The sequence below is a fragment of the Xiphophorus maculatus genome, chromosome 6 (genome assembly GCF_002775205.1).
Source record: "Xiphophorus maculatus strain JP 163 A chromosome 6, X_maculatus-5.0-male, whole genome shotgun sequence".
In the NCBI taxonomy this organism is placed as follows: Eukaryota; Metazoa; Chordata; class Actinopteri; order Cyprinodontiformes; family Poeciliidae; genus Xiphophorus; species Xiphophorus maculatus.
In genome coordinates this window covers 18,455,220-18,480,284 of record NC_036448.1, presented here as the reverse complement: position 1 = coordinate 18,480,284, position 25,065 = coordinate 18,455,220, and the positions used below count along the sequence as shown (strand labels likewise).

The 25,065-nt window shown below is 39.0% G+C and overlaps 1 protein-coding gene across 11 annotated transcripts in view; it reads right to left on the bottom strand.

Annotated features, from left to right (window-relative positions):
- Positions 1-25,065, bottom strand: part of greb1l (growth regulation by estrogen in breast cancer 1 like) — a 58,261-nt gene that overhangs the window by 5,354 nt on the left and 27,842 nt on the right. For 2 of the 11 annotated variants that reach the window (XM_023334971.1, XM_023334972.1), the window contains exons 2-28: positions 24,428-24,545; positions 19,813-20,582; positions 16,639-16,830; positions 16,348-16,524; positions 16,016-16,192; positions 15,357-15,479; positions 14,893-15,015; positions 12,322-12,459; positions 12,083-12,208; positions 11,019-11,156; positions 10,643-10,828; positions 9,767-10,066; positions 9,551-9,679; positions 9,182-9,316; positions 8,138-8,338; positions 7,443-7,623; positions 6,427-6,616; positions 5,397-5,533; positions 4,967-5,309; positions 4,394-4,509; positions 3,902-4,134; positions 3,174-3,739; positions 2,516-2,621; positions 1,632-1,778; positions 1,392-1,534; positions 1,144-1,305; positions 562-766 (exon numbers count right to left, since the gene is read on the bottom strand). In XM_023334971.1, coding sequence (XP_023190739.1) covers positions 562-766; positions 1,144-1,305; positions 1,392-1,534; positions 1,632-1,778; positions 2,516-2,621; positions 3,174-3,739; positions 3,902-4,134; positions 4,394-4,509; positions 4,967-5,309; positions 5,397-5,533; positions 6,427-6,616; positions 7,443-7,623; positions 8,138-8,338; positions 9,182-9,316; positions 9,551-9,679; positions 9,767-10,066; positions 10,643-10,828; positions 11,019-11,156; positions 12,083-12,208; positions 12,322-12,459; positions 14,893-15,015; positions 15,357-15,479; positions 16,016-16,192; positions 16,348-16,524; positions 16,639-16,830; positions 19,813-20,011 — 4,873 coding nt within the window. In that variant the 5' untranslated portion in view covers positions 20,012-20,582; positions 24,428-24,545. Of the gene's footprint in view, positions 1-561; positions 767-1,143; positions 1,306-1,391; positions 1,535-1,631; positions 1,779-2,515; positions 2,622-3,173; positions 3,740-3,901; positions 4,135-4,393; positions 4,510-4,966; positions 5,310-5,396; positions 5,534-6,426; positions 6,617-7,442; positions 7,624-8,137; positions 8,339-9,181; positions 9,317-9,550; positions 9,680-9,766; positions 10,067-10,642; positions 10,829-11,018; positions 11,157-12,082; positions 12,209-12,321; positions 12,460-14,892; positions 15,016-15,356; positions 15,480-16,015; positions 16,193-16,347; positions 16,525-16,638; positions 16,831-19,812; positions 22,621-24,427; positions 24,546-25,065 lie in introns of those variants that run through there. The other 9 variants (XM_023334975.1, XM_023334976.1, XM_023334978.1 and 6 more) reach the window with 9 other exon arrangements.

Sequence of the window (25,065 nt, the reverse complement as noted above, 5' to 3'; positions counted from 1 at the left end):
TTTTATATGTATATTATTATTATATTATAATGGGTTATACAGTGTTTCACATTATAACACAAGGAATAATACTGTCATGCAAAGAACAACTGAGTAAATATAAAAATCAGTCCTCAAACGATTCTATAAGAACGTTATTCAAACCAATCTGAGTCTACATTAAAGTGTAATGACTCCCCTTGCTCAGTTAATAACTGTATGAAATAATTAGGATTAACTTCATTATTTGGAAAACTAACGAGGCTAAAAGATCTCAAAACGTAACACACTTTTTGATTCTGTTCTTGAATCAACAGAAATTCAAGACAAGATGAGAAGAAAAGTCACTGACATTTATCAAGAAAAGAAAGGGTCCAAAGAGACTTACTGAAGAGGACAGTAAGTGAGGTACAAGTAATTTCCCAAACTCACTGCTGCAGTGACGAGCAACAAGATAATGCAAGTTAAATACAAACTAAAACTTTAATTTAAGGTCTTTTAGACATCTTTGTCAGTATTGGAAGTAAGTGTTTCTCACAGACCCTAAGTTTGCTGGACTTGTTAAGACAGTAAGCCGCTCACCAACTCCGGCACTGTTGAACATTGCTGGAAGGACGAGCAGGATGTGATTGGGCCAGTACTTCCTGTAGTGCGGCATCTCAAACTGTTTGACCACCAGGATGTGCAGATGAGTGGCGCCCTCCATGGTGTGGAAGAGGTTGAGCAGCCCGTGCTCTTGGCGTCCTGTTGTCGGGGTGAAGATTGGACTCTTCAAAAGATCAGGGTCCTTTGCAGAAGCATAAAGACAAATGAGTATAGCATCACCATTTCTCCCCATATAAGACTTTGTTTAATAATACATTATGCTGATGACATATTTGTTTAGTGAACTTCTTTTATCAATCTACTACAGGGGTCTCAAATTCCAGGGCTCGAGGGCCGCAGTCCTGCAGTTTTTAGATGTGCCACAGGTACAAAACACTGGAATGAAATGACTTAATGACCTCCTCCTTGTGTAGATCAGTTCTCCAGAGCCTTAATGACCTAATTATTCTGTTCAGGTGTGGTGCAGCAGAGGCACATCTAAAAGTTGCAGGACTGCGGCCCTCGAGGACTGGAGTTTGAGACCCCTGATCTACTAGCTCTAGAGACGGATTATCTAACCTTTGTGGAGACGAGAGGCAGTCGTAAACTTTCCAGATGGCTCCCCTGGTGACTGAAAACAAAGTGCTGCTCCTTGGCTTTAGGAATGAAAAACTGGAGCTGGACCTCCTCCCCCAGCATGGATGAGCAGAAGGTAAAAGCGTGTAAGGAGCACTCCGACAGCTATAACACACAAATTAATTATTTGTAGAGAGAAGATTTTAAAAGATGTCTATTAATCAGTTTGAAGGAATCTCTATGTAGCTCACCTGTGTAGTAGGAACTGCCTCACAGTATTGATGACACTGCTCACAGTGGTGAAAGGCATTATGGGCAGCAAACCGGCTTAGACGTATTGACTTGGTCACTCTCTTGCCTTGTGCTTGGTTCTCTCCTTCTTTCTTAAACTCTGCTAACAAATTACATTGCATGTGTTTGAGGTGTAGCACTTACATTGCAAACACTTTTCAAATTAAAGATTTTAATTCTTTCAGTATAAGTTTTCTGACCTTTAAATAACTTTGGCATCTTATCAGAGTAAACCGGGCTGGCCTTCCTGAATTTAGGATCTCTGGGATTGGGGTCAAAGGGCAGCTTTCGGATATCCTCAATGTCGGGCCACTGCGTGTTTGGTGGAGTCGTAGCATCTGTAGTTTCTGCAAGTTAAAAGTGGGAAAAACATTTGTTAGTGATACCCGACAGCGTGGTGGGAGCCTGTGTTATATATGTTTGAGCTTTCAAACTCAGTTTGTAATTGAACACGATAAATATACATCTTCTAAAATCATACTTACTAAAGAGAAACCGTAATTGGCTAAAATCAGTAAGAGGACAAAGCCCTACGATCAGAAAGCTTTCACAAAAATCTGGTCGGTGAATCTCTGTTCAGCAGCTTTAAACCACTAACAAGTGGTTCAAAGTTGAACATCAGTTATCTTAATGTGATTTTTGCTGAGATATCTTAGAGTCCTTGTTGTTACTGGACATCAAACTTATCAATACAGTCAATATCTAAGTGCATCCATTACCTGAGAACAGCATCTTTCAGAAAAATAACATCCCCTGGACAAATTAGTGGACAATCTGTAGCTTTTGACTGTCATTTGATGTTTGAGTATAATAAAATGACCTCTGTTTTCATTTTGTCATTGATTACACTTTTTTTGTTACATATTTCTAAATGAAAAAAAAAATTAATTCCAGATTAAGGATGTTGCTGTTCATTTCAAACTTGGTATTATTCACCAAATAACAAATAAAAGAAAATTCTACATGCCTTCTGAATGACGGTTAGAAACCATTAACATGTAGTTGTTGCCATTTTTCCCACCATTTTTGAAGGGAAAAAAGAGAAAAGGATTAGAAGAAATACAAAAGTCCTAGTGATCCTCACCTGCCTCCTCATCTTCTTCGTCATCATAAACATCAACCTCAAGCAGTCTAATGAGCATACGAAACAGGATGCGTAGAAACTGCAGGTAAGCACCAGTTTTTCCCACCTGACGAAGGAAAAGGAAGCAATATATGTAATTGTGTAATAACTCTCATATGTCTAAGTGAATATATAACAATGTGCAAGCATTTGAATTTAAATTTAAAGATAATATTGGTACATTTTTCTTCATTTACATGATAGGCCCCAGAGATAGTACCTTGCAGAAGCATTCATAAACCTTGAACTTTTCACATCATGTCTGTGTATGTCATTGGGTATTTAAATAATAAGCCAGCAAAATGTATATGCGCAGGAATACACATATGCACAGCTGTGAAGTCAGATGAAAAGAATCCATGGCTTTCCATTTTTTTACGGATAAAAATCTGCAATGTGTTATGTGATTTGGTAACAAACTGGCTTCAGAAGTCTACTAATTAATAAACTAACACAAGAAATTGTGACTGAAATGTGACAAAATGTCTAAATCTTCAATGATAATTACAACTTTTGACAAGGCACTTCATAATTTCTTTAATGAAATAAAAAGAAATTATGAAATAAATCAGACATTTCCACAAAACCTCTTTGGAAGGAACATGCGTGCTTATTTTACTTGTGGAGGTCCGCTGAGGAGCAGGCGTCGTGGATGCGGCACAGGTGGTGCTTCATAATCAGCGTGATGCTGCCTGGCAACAGTCCACTGGCGGTAGTACAGGCTCTGGTCTGCCCTCTGCAGGTTGTGTGTGATGAGCGGCCTCAGCGGACTGCTCCAGGACACATCTGCGTGAGGCAGAAGTGAGAAGGAGCTCAGCTGACTCCCCGACTCCCCTGACAGCAGGTTGTACGCTGCCCGTGACAGGATGACTGTTCGCGGCGACACCCTGGAGCACTTGGATGCTCGCCCACACTGCGTGGACTGGCTGGGCCTCTGTGTGGAAGAGGAAGAGGTGGAGGGGGAGGAGGAGGAGGAGCTAGAGTAATTGGATGGAGGGGCATTGGGGGCTTTCAGAGGGTTGGAGGAGAGCTGGCTTCCCAGAGAGTCACACTCTTGCTTGAATCCTTCGGTTAGTGTGGCCACATCTGAGGTGACGAGGCCTTCGGGTTGGGAGGTGGAAGTGGAGGGCTTCTGGAACGAATCAGCCAAGTCAGATGAACTGACTCCATTCTCCGCCAGCGAGCCTTATTGAGGATGTAGAGAGAAACAGAAATCAAAAACTGGAATACAAAATGTTGAGCTAAACTTATTGAAATATCCCAAATTCGTCACACTTTATTTTCTGTCACCAGATGTAGTTAGACTTTGTGTCTTTAACAGGACATTCCAGCATTTCTCAGACTCACCAGATGTTCTGGTTGCAGCGCTGCCGTTGCTCTGAGGTCTCTCCAGCTCATCCCCGTCATTCAGGCTGCCTGTGGTTTTCTCTCCATCTGATTCCCGAGGAGCCGTAGAAGTCTTGGACTCCTGGACCACATCCAGAGAAACATAGGTGCAGGCAAGACCCACCTCCTGCTCCAGGGCGGTACGGGTAAGGTAGCTGGAGTCTATCAGACGCAAGTCCGTATATTTCAGAGACCTGCAGGGTCAGAATTGTGAAGATTAGATATTTTATTTGTTTTATTTGCTAATTTTCTACAAGACTTTTATTCTGAAAAATAATTTAAAACTAAAATAAATAACCGGAATTATGAAAATCAATTTTCTAAATCACTAAAATTGATTTATTTTAGTCAAAAGAAACTGCATGACATTCATTCATTGCTAAATCAAAGCCCCAGTGGAAATCAGCTGTCTGTGGGATGTTTCACAGCTTTATGTGTGAAGAGTGTGATTACCGGGGGAAGGTTTCTCCAAGTGGGTCTTTCCCTGTGAGAATGATGATGCAGGGCAGCCCCTCCAGATCCTCATATGTGTGTGGTACCCATTCTTCATTCTGAAAGCCTCTCCATGTCTGTGGCAGAAAAAAACACCCATTTTTTTACTAAATGATTAATTCAAATAGAAGAACATAAACACGAGCATTCACAGCTTTTTAATATTTCCAGTCCAGTTTTATCTGAGCAATATTAAGAAAATATTTAACTTTTTAACCTTTCACAACTACTGGGTTCTTAGAGGTTTATTTTTAAACTACAATTTATCGCAAATGTTGCCATTTTCCTTGAACTTGAGAAATCTTTGGTGAAGCAAAATCCAAACCCTCTGGGTTTTATGCAACATGACAAAGTAGAAAAGAAAAAAAAATGTTGTAGTCCAATTTTCAAGGTAACGGAAACAAACTACTTTAAAGTAAGAAACTCGAAATGTCAAAAATATACTCATGCGTGTTGGGTTGCATTGACCATCAACAGTATCAGGCAAGCCGCCATAAAGAGAAAAACAGTGATTCTAATCTAATGTTTTCTCACCCTGAGGAAGTTGATGAAGTTTCTGGACAGGTTGAGTTCAGACGCTGGACTTCCCAGCAGTACTGCGAAGCACAGCTGCAATCCCAGCTTGTCCCTCACATCTTCCAGTCTCTCTCGGGCCAACATCGCCAGCTGCAGCGAGGGGACACGTACCAGCAGCATGTGGCCACGGCCCTGGGAGCCCTCTCGACTCGGAGCGTTTATCAGGTCCTCCACCATGGCCAGGGTCTCCGGGGTTATGTGATCCCTCAGGGACGGGGAAGAGGTCAGGGCCATCATGGCCTCTGTGTATTGCTGAATCAGCAGGTAGCTGCGAATCACCATGCTGTGCAGGTGGGGATGTCTGGAAGCGATGTTGGAGAGTTTAGCTGATTATAATGATTCATTGTTCAGGTTTTTAAGAGAAACTGTTCCTTGGTGTCAACCTTACCTCTCTAAGAGAGTATGAACCATCTTCTCAAACGCGTCATCACAGCGCAGGATGGGGCTGGCCACGCCCCACTGCAGGGAGCAGCTGTAGTCTCTCAGGCCAAAGTAGACCAACTCATGAGGAGGTTGCTCCCTCTGCTGGAAGAAAATGTTCATAACACAAAATAAAAGTGGATGGCCAGAAAACTCCTTACCATGTATTGCTGTATTTTGATTTTTCAAACAGTCACTTAAATCTCAATTTTGTGGAGTTAAAACGCAAAGCACAAGCATCCCCTATTTCCTTTGACAGTTTGCTGTGAATATATTTTTAGTCCAGAAGGTGGAGTAGCTGAGCCACAGGCGGAAAAGTCATCATTTCTGTTGTTGTAAACAAAGGGTTTTCATTAATCAGCTCAATAAAAAAATATATATTTGAAATTAATACATTAATTAAGATCTTACCTTTAAATGAGGGCATTATTTAATTCATAAAACAAAAATTAAAGTCAATTAATATTTGTAATATAAAATATTTAATGTAAAAAGGCTAGGCTAGGACTTGAATCCAGGACCTTGTCACTGCAAGGCAGCAGGGCTACCAACTCTGCCTCTGTGCAGCCCATATAATAATAATGACATTAATAATTTAGCAAGTAGAGGTGCTTTGGACACTAGTCAGAAGGAAAGTGATCATTTCCATATTTTAATAAAACCAACATTTTGAAAAGGAAGATAATAATTTGAGCTGGTCATTTAATTTAATGAATAATGATAATAATTTAAAAATAATGTCAAAATGTTAATAAATGAACAGAATAATGAATAAATAGATTAACTGAGAAAGCAAATATACTATAATGCATAATAATAACAATTTGAACTGATTAATTCACACATTTAAAAAAAACTGATACTGAAAGTTTTACATGATAAATAAATAAATAGTTAGTTAAAAATACCAAATGTCACAACTTAAAATGTTATTTGCTATACTCCTACTCAAGTGTGTTTTCAATATTTTTCTGATGTTGTGAGGACAAACAACTCACCAAATGGTCACTGGATGGCCAGTGAATTTCATTGTGGATGCTGATCCGGGACTGGTGGGTCTGCAGGGTGTAAGGGAAGCAGCTGACCTGCAGAACCAAGAGGTTCATGGCGTCCAGGACTTCCTGGCAGTTCACCACCCGGTCAGCCAGACCCTGCAGCTCTCCGTGGCACACAGAGCCTGATAGGGCACTGGTGATGAAGGTGCGTCATGGAAAATTCAGAATCTGTACATTTCTACTACAATATGCAACAAGTTTAATAAAAACAAGTCTGATCTGGGCCATGGGCAAGCACAAAGCTTTTTGTTCTTGTTGAATATCTTGGTGCAAGGGAAGATAGTCCAAACACAAATGTTCTGAAAAACAGATAGTAATATAAGCCTATATTTCTAACAACATGGTGCAAATACCACTGGGTGTAAGAAAGGTTGTCAATGCAAAAATGATATGCTATGGTCTACAATTATGGGAAAGACTGCTGAATTAACAGTAGTCCAGAATTAAAACTTCTTTTTGCAAAAACTTAATTTAATGTTTGAACGGGTAATGTGGAGACATACATTGCTTTTAGCTTAAATTTCTAACAGTAATCAGCCTGTTGATTAAGTGGAGCAAACAATGATTTCTACTTCTTTTCTGAATGCATATTTCCATCTTAATGTCACGTCACATCTGGCTGTTATTAGCTCTAGATTACAGCTGTTCTGCAACATATTTACTTTGTAAATAGTTGTATATCCAAATTCCTCCAAACACTAAAAGCAGTACAAGTGCCAGAGATCTTTACCACGCATTAAAAATCATGGCAATAGACTATAAAAATACTTGCCAAGGTTTAATAGCTTTCAAGAGAACGTATTAGTTTTCATTTGTTGCAGCTGTTTTCTGATTTATTTAGGGTTTAAGATGGACAAGGTTGAATTTCCAGTCATAACAGCTTTTTTTTCACAGTCGGACGTCCAAACTAAGAAGTGGTTTCTCAAATATTTATAAAAGACTTTGAAACTTTTCATCACCTTGTGAGGTCAACGTGTGAGTTGTCATGAATGAGGACAAACAAGGTGTAGGGGTTTTGTTTCACTTTCTTCATGAAGGCCTCCATCTTGGTGTGAACATCAGCGTCTAGACGCACCACATACTTTTCGGATTTCTGGTGGGCTGTGGACGTATCTTCATTTCCCAAATCCACAAGGACTCCTGAGTCAAAAGCCAGACGTTTACTGAAAACAGGACTCGCCTTTTTAAAACTGTGATTTAACAGCTTCCATACAGCTGTACATTTTTCATGTTTGAAATGACTCAAATTACCATAGTCCTGAGTTCATTTAGGTAATGTTTAAACTATAAATACAAGAGTCAAGTTTGAATTTTCCTGAAAACCTGGAAAATTTCCACTGGGATTAAGGGAGAGAGAGATGATTGGACAGATGATGGAAGGAGATTGCTTAGGACTATAGAAAGATGAAAGGAAGGATGACAGGGAGGAAAAAAGAGAAGTAATAATGACTATGAAGGAAATAAACATTTCCCATATGTTTTCCAAATCTTTACAAGGCTGGAAAGGTTTTTGCAAAAATATAATTCCACATTTCTCCATAGTTTACTAAACAGTGTAGGAAGTGTGTTATTGAAATCTTAAATAAAAACTGCAATTCAAAGGAAATAAATTTTAAAATGGGTTTTGTGATAGACATTTTCTCTGCAACATTACCTGATTGTCGGATGCGCTGGGCCGTCTGGTGCACTAGAATGTGAGATGGAGGAACCAGAACCAGAAAGTCCACTTTACAAAAGCGACCTAAATCCAGATTCTGGGTTCCTGAATCAGCAATGGAGCAGACTTGAGAGAGAAGACTTCGAGCCACAGTCAGCTGGGCCGGATAGATCTGAAAGACTCTATTTAGGAGCTCCACTGCAGGGGAACAAGAATGAGGCACTATATGGTAATATACTGCAGACTATCCATCCATCTATCCCTTTTCTTATACCCTTGTCCCTAGTGGGGTCAGGAGACTGAAGACTATATGATTCTTATTTAATATGTAAGCTTAGAAGTCGATTTATGACTTTAAGAAAAAAAGATACATGAAGAAAAATAATATACATAATAAAAATTGTCAAAAACACTCTGATTAAGTAGATACATTTATTCAGGATGATGAAATACAAACTAAAATATTGGTGCAAATCATGAGAATTTACAGTAAAGATTTAAAATTTAAGATAAATCACTGGTGTCCAAATGTTTCGCACAGTATGGTCAAAATAGCCAAGTTGACAGCACTCAGGACTTTTTTTTTCAATTAAAAATGCAGAGGAATTTCTGTGAATTCTGTTCTTTTTCAATGGTAATCAATGAACTGATAAATTAAGCAGAAAGTTATTTATTATACAGTATTAGATCCAAAAAAGGTTCTCAGATAGTTGCCTTATTTTTGGGTCAAATGTTTTCTTTTTTGTTGGCATGGGAGATGTCTTAGTTTACTCCTAGCAGCAACAATGAAAATGTTTTACAAAATCTTTTTCTATATTTAGCCAAGTTTTAAGACAGAGGGATTTATCTATGTTTTGGAGAACGTTATGTGTACCCTCACCACCAGCTGGATCACATAGATCCAGAAATTGCAATAAATTTCAAAACACTGAGGTACTTATTGAGTTGAGTTGACTTAGTGATCAAATGGCTGCTGAATTCTGGTCAGAAACAAATAAATTAAATTAAAATAAAGTTTACTAGTAAGCAGAGGAGTCCAACCTGTGTCTGGTGGGGGTGACATGCTGGCAGGCTCCTGTGAGTTGATGTTCTCAGTGACATCGCCCTGGTAGGGCTGGATGACCTGTCCTTTCCGTCTACGCTGATATCGGACGAGCTGCTTGTCAAGATTGTCCCCTGAAAGAAAAAAAGTAAAAACACTGGCCATAATGACATAGAGAAGCAAGCACAACTTGAGCATAAATCTGATACACAGGACTATTTATCCTGGATCATCTCTATGTTGTGCAATGAAGCACTCAAACTGTTTTATTTATCTTACAGAGAAGAGCAGCTTGTAGATTAGACATGTTTACCTATTGCAATAAATAAATAACGTGACTCAGTATAGTTATATACAACAGAACCTACCAAGCGAGGTTGTTTTGAAATGAGATGCCAGGACACCGACTTTCCCTGTGATGAGTTCGTAGCTGATTTCCTTCAGAAACTCGTTGGTTGTGAGCATTCCTTCAGCTAAAGCGCGTGCTTGGTACTTTCCTGAAGGGAAAATGAGTATTAAGATTAGCTGAACAAACTGTGTGCAAGTTGATTGTAAAAATGTGAAAAACAGTGCTTTAGACTCACCTAAAACAAGCACGCAGAACTCGTTGCCATTCATTTTCGAGGCACATATAATGACAACGTAGGTTGGCAGACGCTGCTGATGCTGAGGACCCTCACTGAGAGAGCGCAGGGACTCAGAAATTCCCTCCCCCAAAGAATTGTGGGTTACCACGACCTGCACGCTGCCCCCGGAGACGCTCGCTTCCAGTCGAGCCAGCCATGGAAGCTGGGATGGGGAGATGGCCGGATTCCCAGGACAGCACAGCATGGCCTTTAGGACGATCTGCTCCAGCTCCTCCCTCAGAGGAATCTGGTTTGAAGCTGCAGAGGTGGTTGAAATAAAGAAATAACTTCATCAGGTTCCTTTGCTTACTGAGTGAATTAGAAAATCACTCAGCTGATTAAATTATTTTATTCCCATAATTTGCCTCAAAAAGTTAATTAATTGAGTAGGTATATTACACAGATTTTAATATTTTGAACATTTATTCATGTTATGTTTAACACTATTAAGCTTAATCCAAAATTTAAAAAAATCTTAATATTTACAAAAGCCTAGTTTTTAAAGCTTAGGAGCTTTGATATAGGAATAATAGGCTATGATACAGTCATCTTTAAAGAAGGAAGCTCTTCACAGAGTGTTGCATTCAAGTCTGTTGATGAAAAGTTCAGCAGTAGAAAAAACGGAATAAGCAACACTTTTAAAGAAAACTGGGCTGAATTGAAGATTTAAAAATACCACTTTGTCATTTATCTATGAAACAAGATATTTGCCTTTTACAGTACTTTACTTAAATAACTTCTAAGTAATATTCAGATAAAGTTGACGTGAATGGTGAATGACGTGAATGGTGCTTCTTTTCTTGTTACTTGCATATTTAACAAACAGCTGCTTACCTAAACGTGCAAGATACTGCAAAGTGAGCAGGATCATCATCTCCACACTGAGCATCTGGCTGCTGTGGAGACCCAATGTCTCCAGGTTTTTTTCTGTCAGCTGGCTGCTCTTATAGCAGCTGACCAGCAGGGGGCTCACCACTATATTGCCAACGTTCCCATAGAAATAAGGTAAAGTGCCATGCCCTAAAGAGAAACATTGCCATGAATAAAACAGTGAAAGAAAGTGTTTGTGTTCATACATAAAAATCTTCCAAAAAATGTTTTCTTCATGCACAAATACAACAGATTTCATCCTTTCATTGTGTTTGCTTTGCCTCACAGAGTGGATTGAAAGTATTTAGCATAAAACAGATGAGTGAAAAGAAACTTTTACCAATGAGGATGACGGGACGAACGCCTGAAGAGTTGAGCAGGTTTTCAGGAACGATGACCGTTTCTCCTGCATTGACAGGCTGGGGCTGAATGACACCAGCTGCCAGCGGCTGAGGAGAGGACACGGCTAATACAGAACCTGGAGGAGAATTAAGAAAAAGAGTCAGTGCTCGCACATATAAAAATAATTATTAATTACATTTATTTGACAGCTGCAGATACAGCAGCTATTTTGTTGTTTTGGTGATTGCTGCTTTGACATTTGAGGAAAAAGAAATAGAAAATGTCATTTTTCTGAAACATAGAAAAAGTTTACATGTTTCTCCCGGAAAAGATCAAAGCAGACCTTAATTTTAAAACGATAACATGGTTAAAAACATTACACTTTATAAAGTCAGAGAAAGACAACTAAAGAAAAACATTTCTTTAATAAAAAAGAAATGAGCATGTTTATATGTCGAAAAGCACGTCAGGTCGATGTAAAGCATGGTGGAGGATCTGTAATACTGAGGGCCAATTTACTTTTGAAATCCCTCTCTTGCTGAAATATGCAATACAAACAAATTTGACTTGACTCTGTCTGATGTCTGACCTTGTGATTTTTTAACTATTATTTCTTGCAGTGGGATTTTCCACACTGAGAGAAAGTACTAACAATGAAAGGTTTGATTATTCCATATTTTTATTGCTGGAGCTATTAATAATGGAGAGTGATACAGTTATGTGTCAACTCCTATTACATAATAACTAGACAGCTTCCCCAAGTGTAAAATTATCAACATTATTTTGGCACAGAGTAGTCCTTCTCTATCTCCATGGTCACAAAGAGTGAATCATCCTTAACAACCAGAGGAGCTAAGTGACGTCAGGGGAAAATCATCTCCACACAGGAGGGATGGAAAGCCACAGGAGGGAAAGAAAAAAACTATATCTCTAAAAGAACAGAGACTATGCTCACAGGGTCACAGACAGACATTTGGACAGTCAATGAAAAAGCTTTGCAGAGTGATACTAGTCAAAAGTAGAATCTATTTTTAAAAAAAAACATATGGCTGAGAAACAAACCTGGAGAGCCAACTATTGGACGAATTGCCGGCACAGGGACAGCCGTTGGTGGGACTGGGACCAAGGTGCTGGGATGCCAGCTGCGATGGCGCTTCTTCGGGGGACCGGAGTTCATTGCAGAGGATACTGATCATCAAACAGAGACCAGAAACAACGTTACATACAAATACAGCAGATCAGAAGAAAGACAAGCTGAAGATGAAAGAAGAATAACAGAGAGAAAAAGAAAAAGGGCCTACCAGGACTGTCTCCTAAATCAGGAGTGCGATACCCCTGAGCCTGCGGAACCAAGGAGACCTGCGAGGGGCTCAGCAACGAAGTGTGGACATCAACACCCAGGCTGTTCGTTGGACCGTTCACCCTAAGAGCCGTGGGTACTGCAAGCACACACATACACACAGAGCACGTTAAATTAATAAATCACATACAGCACCTTCCTAAAGTATTCAAACCATTCAGAGATTTACAATCAAAAATCTGAAAAATGTTGTGAGCGTATATATTCAACCACACTGAGTAGATACATAGTAGACTTGTCTTCATTTAAAGCTTTAGGTTACTTATAGCAGTTATATTTCTATCAGCTTTCCACTGACTAAAATGTTTGTCCAATCTTCTTTCAAAGTAGCACCAGCTCAGGCGAATTGGATGTGAACAATAATCATTTTTTAGGTACTGACAGATCGTCTTACAAATGATTATGCTTTGTTCTAAACTATTCTGAAAATATGTTCAGTGTTGTTCTCCAGGTGAAACATGAATCTCTGCCCCAGTTTTAAGCTTCCAACAGGATTTCTTCCTGCGTTATCTAACTCTGACGAACTTCCCTATCTTGCTGAAGAAAAGCCTCCCAGAGCAGGATGCTTTTACTGAAAGATTGTTGCTATTTTTGATCCTACTACAAAATGCTTTCATCTGACAAAAGTGTCTGCATTGAAATGTTTATTGTCTTTCTCTCAACAGATTTAACAATTATGCCATTCTCCTTTAAGGGCTAAAATTGGGGGAAGAGCAACTAACAGCTGCCCTGCCAGCTGATTCTCTCACCTGAAAATTCATTTGACCTGAGAATTCAGCTGTAAAGTAGTGGTAAAATGTGAAAAGGTCCAAGAGCTGTGAGTGCTTTTCCAAGGCACTGGAGTAATGCTGCAAGCACATTCTCGGTCCTTAATGGTAACATAATGCATAGTCATTGCACAGATTATTGCATTTCTTTTAGAGCTGCATAATTAGCGTGATATGGAGGCCCTTCCTGCATAAAATGCTTACCAGAAATAGAGTCTAGCTTATCAACAGTTTGCATCACAATGTCAGAGGGAAGGTGGGGGATGGTCACCTAACTCCCAAGCAGCAGTCCCACGCCTGCAGGTCAGGGTCTCACGCTCTCTTGCAGCCTATTAGGCAAAGGTTTGTCAACATTTTCCACGCTGACATGACTTCATGTCCTGTGACTCTTCTCACAAGACCCTACATGTGTAAAATAAATACTTTAAAGCTTGCATGGATCGGCGTGGCAGAACTGGATAGTGCACTAACCTAAACTGCCAGGTTTCCCCAGGCAAAACTAGTGAACTTTAGAATAAGGAAAGCTGGATTTATGGTGAGGCTGAAAGATTTCTACACCTTTTGGAATTCACCACGTTTCCTTTCTTTAAAGGAATCTGAGGCACTTTTCAGTCATTAAGTCCTCACCCTGCCTCTTAGCTAACACACCCACCTCATCTGCACCTGTTCCCACTATTTACACTCAAGTCACACCCAACCTGTAGCAAAAAAAGAGAAAAAAACTGACTCTGATAGTGGATTGCTGAATCAGCTATAAAGTAGCAGAGAGTTGTGCAAAAAGCTGCTAAATAACAAAACAGTTAACAGTAAGAAAAATGGAGCCTTATCCATGTCAAAGCGTAAATATATTCAGACAGAAAGGGTCTAATGATTTTAGTTACTTTCTGAAGCTGTGTTTTCTATCTACTTTAAGACGACTTTTGGTGATTTTATTTTTTCCATTGGTCAAACAACCACTTGACAATTTCGCCTTCTTCATTTTAACAGCTCTGCCCTCAGGACAGGCATGGCAGTGCGTTTCTATTAACTTAATAGTGTTAAATAAAAATTAACACTAGTTTTCATTATTAAGTCCAGAACTTACAAACAGAGTCCTGGACTGAAGCCATTCAACATATATATGCACATATTTTCCTTGAGCATGTAATTGTCTGCAGAAGACAAACAATAAATTTAAATGAGTCAGGACTAACAGTGGCTTATTGATTTCCTATACATGCATGTCTGTTACAATAGGACATTTTCCCATCTCATACCCACTGTGCGTGCAAGTTGCTGCAACACCAATCATTATGTGTAGCCGTTGCTTGTCAATATCACAACCTTGTAAAACGCCTAATGGGTAGCAAGGCCTTAAGAAAATCATTACAGCGTTTCTTCCTCCAATATTGATTGGTGTGCACGCATACGCTTGTGTTTAGGTGTGCAACTTGATTTGGGAGTGTGTCTAAAGAGGCCAAAGCAGAGGTTAATCTTTGGCTTATGGTCAGCAACGACTCCTTTTTGATGCACCACATAAAGCGACTGCCTGTATCTAAGCAATGTCTTTCAGTATAAGGACAGGGGTCGCTCAAGTGTCAGTTGTGTATAGGTAGATGCAGTTGCTCAATCCTTTTAAATGTCCAGTGAGTGTAAGTAATGTTTGGGTTTAATTGTGTTTTTAAGATTCAAATTTATATCAAAATACAAGGTGAACTGTTAATAATGTGGGAAAAAGTTATTTGTACAAGGGAAACAGTCTTTACCTATTGGCAATGTTTTGTTTCCGGGAGTGGAGGCCAGAGGTTTGAGGAAACTACAGTCCCTTCCAAGATCCTGACTGCCAAAAAAGACAGAGGAAGCTTGTGCCATCCGAGTGGGCGGGGAATCTAGAGCGAAAACAAAAACAGTTTGAAGAAACTATTCAGAACCATTGAATAGTTGAAGTATGACATTTTTTGTTCATAATCTGGCTGTCTATAAAACATTTAGAAAGCTGTAACCTTCCCCTATTCTTCTTATTGATCCAGTAGATGTCATTGAACTTAAAAATAATTATGAGTCCCACTGGTGAGACAGACCAAAATCTTACAAAGTCCTGGGCGGAAGCTGTTCAACACGTGGCTCCATTCAAATGCCAGGTTTCAGTGAAACTCAAATGCATCATTTGTGAGTCTGAGCCAGATTTCTCTTAACAAAAGAGTTTAATGCTGCAAACACACAGCCTCACCTGAGAGGGAGAAGGGGGACGAGCTGTGTCCACTGGTGCCACCGTTTTCTTTGCTGCTCAGAGACGAGGATGAACTCGGTTTGGAGGTCAAGACGCTGCTGGAAAACTGGCGGGTTTTACTGTCTAGGAAAGCAAGCAGAGGACAAGCTGTACATTGTTGCACATTATTAGTGACTAGCTGTTTTGTTTTTGAGCAATAAAAACACACAGCATCACCTGAAGCTTTTTATTTAATTTTGAGAAATTAAAGAAATAGTTTTTGCACTGAGTACATATGCAAAAGTTATTCACCTGTACACCAACTACTTAAAGAATTAACATAAAGGAATATTATTATTCTTCTATTAATTAGACATACTAAAAAGTGAGTGATTTTGCATGAGGCAGAATCTCAGCTGCAACCACCAGCACACACACAAAATGTTTCACAGACATAGGATGTGTTTATTCAAATAAATAAATAAATAAAATGACTGCATTTAATTTTTTGGATATTTAAAAGAAATATTTTTAAGCAGAACAGTTCAATTTAATTTAATTTTATTTCAGATTTGGCAAAAAAATATGTTTAACTTACTGAGCTCAAATAACATGTCTAAACATTTATATGCCGTGCTATCCAGATGTATAAATCCTGCATTCAGCAAGGAGGTCCTTACCTTTCCAGCAGATAAGGGGTCCTTTACACAGAGCACCCTGTGAATTCTTCACCAGGTAGTATTTTAAGTGCTTCTGCTTCTTGGGTTGGGTGGATAACTTCAGGTTGATGTGATTAGAAAACTCTGTGAAATATCTGAAACCCTTTTCACCACAGCCAACACAGTTTCCTGAAAAACCTGGATGGAGAAGTAAACAATGTAGGAATTACTACATTATTTTCTAAACCTATTACCTGAGTTTTGTAGTGCGGTTGTTTAGCCAGCGCCGAGTACTCATTTCACCAAGAGTACTAAAAATGCTAATCTGTCTGAGATCATGAGGGCAGACTGACCTAAAAGTGCATTTTTCCCATTCTCGTCGGGCAAAAAGCGGCGGTCCACGGCACACACCAGAATGTGCTCGGGGATGCTGGGAGACTTGGCACCGACTAACTCGAAGCCTGCTGGGACTTCAATGGGCTCTGCTGCTATGGTGACAAGACGGAGGTCCTTTCCAGCCTGACAAAATCCTGGAGAACGACAATGCTTTTTCAGAAGACGTTCAAATCATGTGTATAACTATCCTGCATTATGAATTTTCTAAAGAGAATGTTTCGGAAAAGTTATTTTTTCTTAAAGTAAACCTGTTGAGATGATACCATCGAGTGTGCAGCAACCATCAGGCGCAGGAGTTTGCAGGTAGGGAAGTGGAGGGCTGCTGCTGTCGGAGTCATCATCATCCTCCAGCTCCTCCATATCATTGGAAGAGTGACTGTTCAGAGGATCTTGACCCTCCTCACCCTGGAGTGGCATGTCAGCTTTTGGCTTTACATCTGCTGGAAACATCCCATATGATTATTGTTACCAGAGCAATTTTCACATCAAGTCAAACCATTTTCTAACTCCTTTCATAAATAAATGTAGAAAAATCCTCATTATTGATAGCCCTGGAGCAATTGCAGTCACAAAGCACCATGTATTGTTTTTAGTGACTGTAATAAACCAACACAAATGAGTGCGTAATTTTAAAGTGGAATAAAAAAAAAAAAGAGTACAATATTTTCAACATTAGTTACAACCGTGGAGTGTATTTGAATTCATCTCCTCCTACTCCAACACCTCAAAGTGAAATCTAGTCCAACCTTTTGCCTCCAAAAGTGTCCTATGTGGTTAAGCGAGTCCATCTATAAGAAATTAAATATCAATCAAGTCAGGGACAAGGTACAAGAACAAGAAAGGGACAAGAAAGTGCTTAAAGTAGGGTTAGAAAACAATATCAGAAGCTTGAAACATTTAATGGAACATACAGTAGTTCAGTCCATCATCTGAAAATGAAGACTATGGCAGAAAAAGCCAAGACATGATTCTCCTCCTAAACTGAAAGGTCTGAACAGTTTCTTTAATCAAGGAAGATCCAAAGCTCAACAGTGTGAATCTGTTGACAAGACAACCATTAACTGTGCACGCCACAAATCTGGTGGAACAGTGGAAAGAAAAGGGTTTTTGTAGATTTTTTTGCATGTTAAATAGAAACACAGCAAACACCTAAACAGGTACAGGTTGCCGTTTATAGGGTGCATTTGATACAAATATTCTTTTGTTCCAGGCACTACCAAATCTCTTATGCAATTTTGACAAAGCATGACACATTTTAAAACATCTAGTGTTTTTTTTTTTTTTTGAGTGTGGTATTTGAATTGACATATGTGAATTATGCCTTGAATATTGTTATTGCTGCTGTGTATTATATTTCCCCAAGTGGGGAAAAAAGATCTGAGCTGCGCATTATCATGAGCAGCTCCAAAGCACTAGTGGCAGCCATAAGCTGAGGGATTTTCTCAGTAGGACCTGGGAAGCTGGATGGTGGATGTGAAGATGGATCAGTTTAAATGCAGGGTAATCCATGAAAAAACTTTAGATTTTGGTTGGAGTTTCTCCTTTCATCAGAACAACAACCTCAGTCAAAGTTCAGACCTAAATCCCATAGAAATGTGTAGGAAGATGTGAAGATATTCACAGAGACTCTCCAGCCACTCTGACTGAGCTTCAGCTGTTTTGCAAATATGGCGTCTTCTGGTGGAGACATCCCAGAAGCCTTGCAGCTGTAACTGCAACAAATTACTGACAGCAGCAGGACCGAACATAAAAGAAGGTGAGACCAGAGGTGGGACCAAGTCACTGTTTTGCAAGTCTCAAGTCACAGCCAATTTCACATCTCAATATTGATAAAAACATGTTGCGTGAATCAAGCTTGCCAGAATCACTAACAAAGACACGAAACAATGTGCTGCATTATTATCCAGAAACACCCAGAACTACCCCACTGCGTTACGTTTAGGATCCTTACAATTGTAAATGGTTTTACTTTTACAGCAATTTCTGAAGGATAGCAAAATTACTGGATTTTGATTTATTTTCTAGCAAAATTATACCACTTGGAAATTTCCTAGAGGAAAACCCATTTGTGCAATGACCATCACGCTGCCATTTGAATAGTTATAACTGAAAAAACAGTAGACTTAATGCACTGACTGCAGTAAACAATCTACAGTATTTATTGGCAATATAATTTCCCAACATAGATGTCTTTAAATAATCCTAACCCTGTCAAATTTTGGATTTGAGAATATGGGAAATGTCTCTGTCCGGTGCTACTGTCAGAGGAGGGGGGCAGTTAAACTAACGTAAGATCCGTGGGGGGAGGAGGGATAGGAAAGGGGTGTAAAAAAACGTAGTTTCCCTTATGAGTACACCGGAGCGCCGCTCACTATCCACCGGCTTCCTGAGCTAACACGGTGCACATTAATGTGGACACGTTTGAATCACCGGATTTATACAGCATGACTAAACATAGCATACAAGTGAAAGATAAGCGGTATCACCAACGTAACCCAGAGTTACTAACACGATGTTAGCTAGTCAGTTGTCTCAAAGTAAAAGAAAAGTATCGCTTACGTCTTTGTGCAACTTCAAATGCCGAACAGTTGGAAGTTGTTGTATCTCCATCTGAGATCAGCTCTTGCAGGTTTTGCATGTTTCACTCCGTTTTTAGTTGGATATTTCATGATTGATGTACCCAAAAGAAATTACTCACAGGAGCATATCTGCTTTGAGCGATTTTTTGTCTCTCGTTCCCCCCCGTTGCTATTTTTAAATTGAAATCGTGTTCATTTGATTGATTGCTCTGCAGCTTACGCACACATACATGTACATACGGATTGTGGAAAAACAGAGGGACGGTCTGCACTTATTAATACAAAATGAGTGAAATTAATTAATGGGGCCACTTTATAAATACAATCTATTTTAAATTTTAAGACTTTGAGTAAAATATAAAGTCTTTTCAAGTAAACAGCTTCAAGTTAAGTCAAGTCAATCAATGGTGTGAAAATCAAAGTCAAGTCCGAGTCTTTGAGCATTTTTTTCAAGTCAAGTCTCAAGTCTTGATTTTAATGACTCGAGTACAAGTCATGTGACTCGAGTCCCCACCTCTGGGTGAGACTTTACATTACACTACATTTGAACACCATGCATTGTTTTCAATAAACATTAAAATGATGCATGACATTGTGTTGTTTTATCACTTATCCCCTCTCTCCAAAAACATACTCTAAAGCTTGTTCTTACAACATGGCCGAAATGACAAAAATACCTTTATTTGCCTTTTAGGGCAACAATATTGTCAATGTGTTTTAATTTAATAAAATAATTAAAAAACTCTTCTCCATTTAAAATCTACATGTGAAAATTCTTTATTAAATAATATTGTGAAAGTTAAAAGTCAGATCATGTTTTTCTTTGTCTACGGAGGACTCTACCTGGATATGCCTCCGGCTCCAAGTAGAGTTGTGTAAAGATGGGCTGCGGATCTCCGCTGCTAGAGCGCAGCGACGCTTCGATCGAGTTGTGGAGAGCCTCCTCGAAACGAGCAGACTTCAGCTGCCCCGCGTACGAATTTCCCATTATCTGTGACAGTACAAAGAAAAACGGGGCAGCAAGGTGAGCAATGTGCAACATTGTTTATCTCAGCTCATGGATTTAGCATCTTACATACTGTAATAAGAGAAAGCTTCATAGACAGCAAAGCAACCACAGACCCTTTACTTAGTCTTTTTCTGCCACTATGAGTTGATTTGAAACTTTGTTTACAACCAAAAGCAAATGCAACTGGATATTTAACCAAAAATGTGATATAATTAGCAGTAATTTCACTTCATACATGAAGCTGTAGATGTATTTAATGTTTGTTTTGCTTTATTCTGCTGTAAAATATTAAAATAACTTGACTTTGCATTTTTTTAGCATTATACAACGGAAACCATTTCACTTTTGACATATTTAAAATGGAATATCTTATTCTAAAGTTCAGTTATATTCTGCCCATCAAAACAAAATGGTTGAAGCCAGTGGCATTTTCACAATCATTTCTGGTCTTTCTCAGCCTTCTGTCTGCTGTGTCACTGTGCCTTCAGTGCCCCGACCTGCCCCACCACCCCCAGTGTCCACTGCGGGACATCTGCCGAGGTCGGGCCTGTGTGGAGCTGTGATTGGCTGGCTCTCTGGTGCCAGGTGGCAGCTGGACAGAGGTCTGAGAATAAATAAAAAACAAGAGCAAGAGGAGGAGACAGAAGAGAGAGAAAGCATAACACATGCGACTAAAACTGAATTATAGCTATGATCTGGTGGAGTTTTCTTTTCCAACTCTCATATTTTTAGTTTGTCAAAACACATCAGAGGTGTTCCTAACCTAGGCAGTCAAACTGTGAGAGATAAAAAGCAGAAGACTAAAATAAAAAGTGGGGGTTGGATGCTTTCCTGACACACACGTTTGACCTGAAATGCCTCTTTCATGTTTGTCCTTGGACTACATTCGACTGGTGCAGACCACTGTTGTGGTAAACAACACAAGAGCCAAAAAGAGGAGGTCTAGCTTGGATACTTCAAGTGTATCAGAAAAAAAGTCTAATCCTATTATTTATTTTTTAATCTTCTCATTAAAGTCTGACAGAGATTCCTTGCAGCTTTTGAATGTCATATAAATGGCCTAAACTAGACCAAATTATTTTGTTTAAAAATCAGCTGAATAAATTAAGTGTTTTTTGTTTTTTTGTATCTTGCTTCCTTCAAACTTTAAATGATGTAAAATATGTTAAGGTACAGCTTTTCTTCGGAAGATAATGTAATCTATTTACAAATGAAAACCAAACTTAATTTAAACATGTCAAGTCATTAGTTCTCTGGAGACTGATGCCTTTTAACTGTGCTTAGGATTCTTACGCTACAAAACCCTTTGATAAAAATCTGACTTAATGGTTTATTGACAAAATAAATTTGCACAAAAGGTGTAGAATAATTTAATACATTTAATTTAAAACAGAAAAAGGAACTCCTACTCAGATTGCAAACCAAATAATTACTTATATTGTGACACATAAGTCACGTTCACATTATTTTTTCAGTCTTTGATCGAAATCTAGGTCAAAGACAGAATAGGGGGGTTGAAGTCAACCCACCTACAACATCCCCCAGATCCACCTCAGCAGATAAGAACAAACCCATAAACACCATGAATTGTAAGCAGAAAATCAACCTGATCTTATATATGGTAAGTCCGAAAAATATGTTGATCAGGAGAACCTGATGCAGTTAATAATATGTTAGTTACATGTCCGGGGTAGTGAATTTTTTTAAACTTGTATTTAAACTGCTGAATGCATTTGAGTAGCCTGAATGAAGATTTTATTCCCTACAAGTTTTGCACACTGCTATTGTGAATCCTATGAGTTGCAATACTAACTTTGGCTCTGCTGTATCAGCTGGGTGGTGTCAAAGCAAACTGACCCTATGAGCTGAAGGGAGTTATTTGTATGCTGGAAAAAAGACAAATTGGTTCATAATGAGAAGTTTGTACTTGAATTTTTATTTTAGAAATATGTTCTGAATGGGACTAAGTATTTTACAATAAATGGATACTAGATTTAGAATACATTTCCATGTAAACGAAGATAAGAATAACACATTTTAAACCTTTGTATCACCTATCACTCTTATCAGAGCTACACTCAGAGTGATGGGTGGTGCTCCTTTAGTTCCCACACTATGACTGTGTATGTTTTGCATCCAGGAAACCGTTTTAAACAGCTAAACTTTTTATTTTTTGTAACCGAGAGGACCGTGTTGGAGTTTCCAATTTTGACTTCCAATGATTCACTTCCTGCTCCCCCCCCTGGCGGTTGAAGAAAAATCCACAGAAATGTCTCACCGGGCTATAAGCCGCTTGGTTCAAAGCGTGGGAAAAAGTAGTGGCTTATCCATACCTTAAAAAATTAGCTATTTAATTTGGTGTTTTATCAATATAATTTCTAAATCTCAAGTTACACACAATGAGTTGGAAGACAGTTTTTTTGACAGACTTAAGTCTAAAAAATTGAATGTATGCTATTCTGTCAGCACATGATGATCTGACAGAACACCATCCGGAACGCTATTTGCATTGCGCGGAGCTCTGACTTCTGCCTCTGCGTTGTTGACGAAAGCCAAGTGTTAGCGGCATAACGTCCAATTTTCAAGTTCGGCCCGTGGGGATTTTATTGATTGATGATAATGTCCGGGTTTTCATCATTTTTGGGGGACCAATAAGCATCCTTAAAATGACTGGCGCGATGCCTGGAGTACGGCAGCCTTTTTCCTCCGGGAGCTGCTGGTTGAAAGTGAACAGCGGGAAGAGCGCTGTAGGAGTATTTATACGGGTAAGCAGATAGACTGAACACGGCGGGCGACTGAGTAGTTGATGGTCACAGTGTAAGTGTAGCTTTACGGACGAACCCAACAATAAATTTCATATCATCCCGGTCTCAACAAACGGGTGGCGGAAATCATATTGGCGGTCTATGGCTGGTAGATGGGTTTATGAGTGTGACGAACGAAGGTGCCGTAAATATCCCGTATTGTCCCCCCTCTCCCCCTCCGTTCTTACTTTTGTTCCCTGGCCTACCGGTGCTCGGACTTACGTTCATTTTATATATATATATATATATATACTGTATATATACGTATATGACGTATATGACCTCATAAAAGTGAGGGTCACATTAGTGAGTGGTGAGTGGAGGCCAAAGATGCTCAGTCAAGACCATCAAAAAGCTACTGGGTGGCATCAACAGATTGTATGAATTTGACCCTGGGTCACACTGAGCGAGTGAGATCTTCATTCAAGAGGCCACAGTGGAGAAAACATGAGAACACATCAGGTCTGTGCTGTGTACCACAACTACTTTAAACCTTTCTTCATGTGTTTCTTGTGGCTTCTAGCCTTTGCTCAAGTTTTCTCAAACAGAATGGAGAATGGTACAGTTACAGTTACATATCACAAAGCACTACCAGCAATCATGCTGTTTAGGAAGTAGATGAATTCTGTGTTCCAGAAATTAATGTATTTTGTTATGAAATTAATGTATCAACCCCGGAGCAAAAGCAAAATGCTCTTTTAAATAGACTCCTGAAGTTTAAGAGAGTTTTGTCATTCACAGTGATAGTACAAGTGGGTCCTTAACAGATGTGGGCTAGGAGGCCCCTCAGCAAGGAAGAAGACCCCAGGCCCCAAGTTTTGAAGCTACAGTCAGCACACTACCAGTTGACTTGAAGCCTGCGATAGTCTGTGTCCAGAAAGGAACATTTTCTTTCTAAAATGGGAAAGGTTTTAGCTGTTTGCACACCACATCCAGAAAGAAACTAAATTTTAGAAAACCCAACTTTTTTTTTTTAAATAGTTTCCAGAGTGAAAATGGCCTCCTATCGCCATGTAAATAGCAAAAACACATCTTTTGTGAAATATTAGCTGATTAACCCAAAATATAACCCCAAACGTGACATATATAACTACAGTGGCAGATTGCCTTGTAGTTTACTAGTTCAATAATCCAATGTGTCACCGAGAATTAGCTCGATTTCATTATCACTTCAAAAGACTTCACTCAAATTTTGTGGTTTACCATTCTTGTATTCTCATTGGGTTCACCAGTAACCTTATGTGGAATCTTTAGGTGCATGTCCCATACTTTATTCTTGCTGCCACTTACTGATCTGCGGACGTAAAACCAGGATTTTGGACAATCTTTGGTGCTTCGATGTGCTTGAAAATATTTCTGGAAACAGTCTTATGTAGACTCGAGTTTTTCAAACTAACAACCCATTTAAAAAAAACCCCAAAACAAAACAACATTCGACTGTGCATAGGCTCTTTTGGTAAATTAAATTCAATCATGTTTAAAATCTCTGTCTAGATATCATAAAATGAAACTAAGTTACTCTTTGTTCTGTATTAAATGTATTCTTAGAATTCCATAGTAGGCTCATGCCTAGAATACACACACACACACAAACACCAAATTCGGATATGTCAGCATAAACAGCATTTAAATAAAGGAAACTTACAATATCCAACTGTTCCCAAGTGTGAAGGGACTTGTTTACCTCAGCTACATGCTGAATCTCTAATAATCAGCAAAAACCTTCAGATGGGGAAAAGATGTGCTGTTTCTTAGTGAAACACCTACAAGAGAAAGAACAGAGAAATTTCTGGTTAGGTCACAAAAATCTCAAGGTTTTGTTTTCCCAAAGACAAAATATGCACTGTGCTTGTTAGTAATGGCATTTCAAATAAAAAGAAAATAATTACAATAAGCACCTTTCTTTAAAAATTAGTGGCAGGATCAGTTATTGTGGATTGAGATCCTGCGATATTGAAATACCAAAATATTTCCCACAAAACTGAAGTCTGTCTAGTGTCAGCATGTGACTTCATATGGTGAATTAAGTGTATAAACAGGATTACTGGATAATTGTAGCTATAATTAACCATAACTATGATTACCCAGTAATCATAGTTGCTGGATATGGAAGTCTGTGCCTTTAATGGGTTTTACACTGTTTCCCTGATTCTCAATATTTAGCATAAAATGAAGTACTTGTTGTTGAAGATCCACAATATATGGTGAATACATTGTCCCTGTAACATCCCTGTGTACAATATTTATCTCGTAAAGGGGTGTTTGGCTAACATATTGCAAGTG